This window comes from Gadus morhua, chromosome 12, assembly GCF_902167405.1.
Source record: "Gadus morhua chromosome 12, gadMor3.0, whole genome shotgun sequence".
Taxonomy (NCBI): Eukaryota; Metazoa; Chordata; class Actinopteri; order Gadiformes; family Gadidae; genus Gadus; species Gadus morhua.
Genome location: NC_044059.1, coordinates 21,674,591 through 21,676,965, shown reverse-complemented (window position 1 = coordinate 21,676,965; position 2,375 = coordinate 21,674,591). Strand labels below are relative to the sequence as shown.

General features: G+C 46.4%; 1 protein-coding gene across 10 annotated transcripts in view; it reads right to left on the bottom strand.

The window, feature by feature from the left end:
• mcf2l2 (MCF.2 cell line derived transforming sequence-like 2) overlaps positions 1-2,375 on the bottom strand; it is a 105,465-nt gene extending 103,090 nt beyond the window's left edge. For 5 of the 10 annotated variants that reach the window (XM_030373105.1, XM_030373110.1, XM_030373109.1 and 2 more), the window contains exon 1: positions 2,219-2,375. In XM_030373105.1, coding sequence (XP_030228965.1) covers positions 2,219-2,297 — 79 coding nt within the window. In that variant the 5' untranslated portion in view covers positions 2,298-2,375. The remainder of the gene's footprint in view (positions 1-2,218) is intronic. The other 5 variants (XM_030373111.1, XM_030373114.1, XM_030373113.1 and 2 more) reach the window with 3 other exon arrangements.

Here is a 2,375-nt window from a genome sequence, read left to right as displayed (position 1 = left end):
GTATCACACTGTATAACGTTCTTTATTTGTTTATTTATTTTGCTATACTTTGGCTGCTAGTTCAGTGAGTAGAGTGATAAGATTGGTATCATTGGAATCTTTGGAGCCTCAGCTTTCATATGACATGTAGTTTGTGTGGGTGGCATGAAGTAGCGAAATCGGCGGCGGCCAGTAGGCCTACGCGCATGCACGTTTTGCGTGTTTTGCTACGGGCTCATTTAGATGCTTGGTGTTAGAATTGTGTTTTGTTTAGGTGAAAATGGTTATCATGGGTTATTAGCCGAGCTTCTTCCCGTTACGTGGGACATGTTGGAGCATGGTGGTGCTGTACAGCACACGTTGGCGCAGCTGCCCCCGCCCCCGGGGGCGCTCGGGTTTAATAGATCCTCGCGACAAACTTCATTTAGTTGTTCTGCAGTAGACGTTCTAAAACAGCACAAGTGAGCACCCTGCTGGTGTACAACTGGCAACATAGCCACTTACGTGGGTGAGATCAAAAAAGGGACAATAAATAGACAAAGGACTTTATGGATGAGAGGACCTCCAAGGGTGCACAGAAGGAGGGTGTCAGGTACAAAGATAAAGGAATGAATGTTTGAATGGTTTTTAAAAAACAATTAAAATCAGAGAGAGACGCAGAGAAATAACAGGAAAAATAAATATGAATCGTGAAATGAAATGTATATTGAAGTTATTTTTACCATTTTCTATATTGAAATTAAAGAAAATCAGAAAGGTACAAAGGCAAACATGCATGTCCCCTCCTCTTATTGGTGACAAACAACTGCAGCCATATTTTACAAGCCACCAGCCGTTATGAGGCTTACTCCTCCCCCCCCTTGTAAAATCAATGCCAGCCTCACATCGTCTATCTCAGTTTCTATGGTAACACTGCGTGTGGTGCAGCCCTCCCCCTCCCCCTCCCCCTCCCCCTCCCTCCTTTTCTGCCATGCAGGAAGTGCCCGGGAGAAGGGGAGGCAGTCTCTGTGACAGTATCCAGCGTGGCACAATAACCTACTTCCCTCGTACGGAAACACACGGACGCAGGGCAGTGACGGAGCAGAGCAGGGGAAGGGGGAGGGGGGAAAAGGGGAGGGACTGGAGCAGAAGAGGAAGATGGGGAGGAGGGGGGGGGGGAGAGATGGAGAGCAGCAAAGGGATGGGAATGCAAAGGAAAGGAGGAGGAAAAGGAAGAGATGGGCATAGGGGAATCAATAAAGAGAGAAATGGAGAGCGCTCGGGGAAAGGGAGAAGGGGAGGAGAGAAAGGGAACAAGGACGGATCAAGAGGAGGGAAAAGGGTAACAGAACGAGGAGGATGGAATGAGGGCAAAGAAAGAGATGCATCAATGGAAACACGAGGGTGAAATGGAGAACGTGGAGTAATACTGAATCTAACAGGATTTGACATGAATGTGTACTATGTGTAGATGGGGTATACAATGCTAACAATGCACTTATGTGTAAATATGAACAAATGTAATGACATACATTTATTTTAAAAAACAATGTAATTCATTAGATTTAGACTTGAAATATATGATTACATTTGTTGTGCACTCATTGTGCACACACATATGACATTCTTCTGAGGAATCCCCTGACCAAAGTCATGGTTGGATATCTACTAAACGTTGTCAGGTCTAATAGCTACATCGTGACATGACTTCAACGACCTTGTGCACCTATTCAGGAAGCAATGAATAGGTTCGTTCTGATAATATCCTCTCAAGCAATTCGGTCCCAGCTAATGCCATAGCGACCTTCAATTAAACCTTATTTATGACCCCCATGGTGGGTAGGGCTCTTCCACTGCAGCCGTAAAGTAGGTCCATGGCAATCACCTGCAGTTTCCTCGAGCAGTGGGACAGTGCGCCAAGAAATCCACAGTACACACACACACACATTCACAAGAGCACAGAAACACACACCTCACCACACACACACACACACACACACACACACAAAAACAAGCACACAAAAGCATTTGCAGATGCAACTATAACCGTCTTAATCAAACTACAACCCTATAGGCAGACAGACAACATCAGACACACACCCCATCTCGACTACTACATTTCGCCAGGGCTCTCCCGCCCACACACTCTCTCTGGAGAGAGATAAACCAGAAGGATTTCAGGGCCTGACCACATAGAAGGAATACACAACAGTGGTTGAGGAAAGGGACGAGTTTGTATGTGCGTGTGTGTGTGACTTACCGATGTGAGTGATGACACACTCCACCCTCTGCAGCAGCTCCTGTACGGACATCTCCTCTTCTTTCAGCCAATACAGCATCTCAGGGAGAGGGTCGCATCCACCGCTAGTACGTCTCTCTCTCTCTCTCTCTCTCTCTCTCTCTCTCTCTCTCTCTCT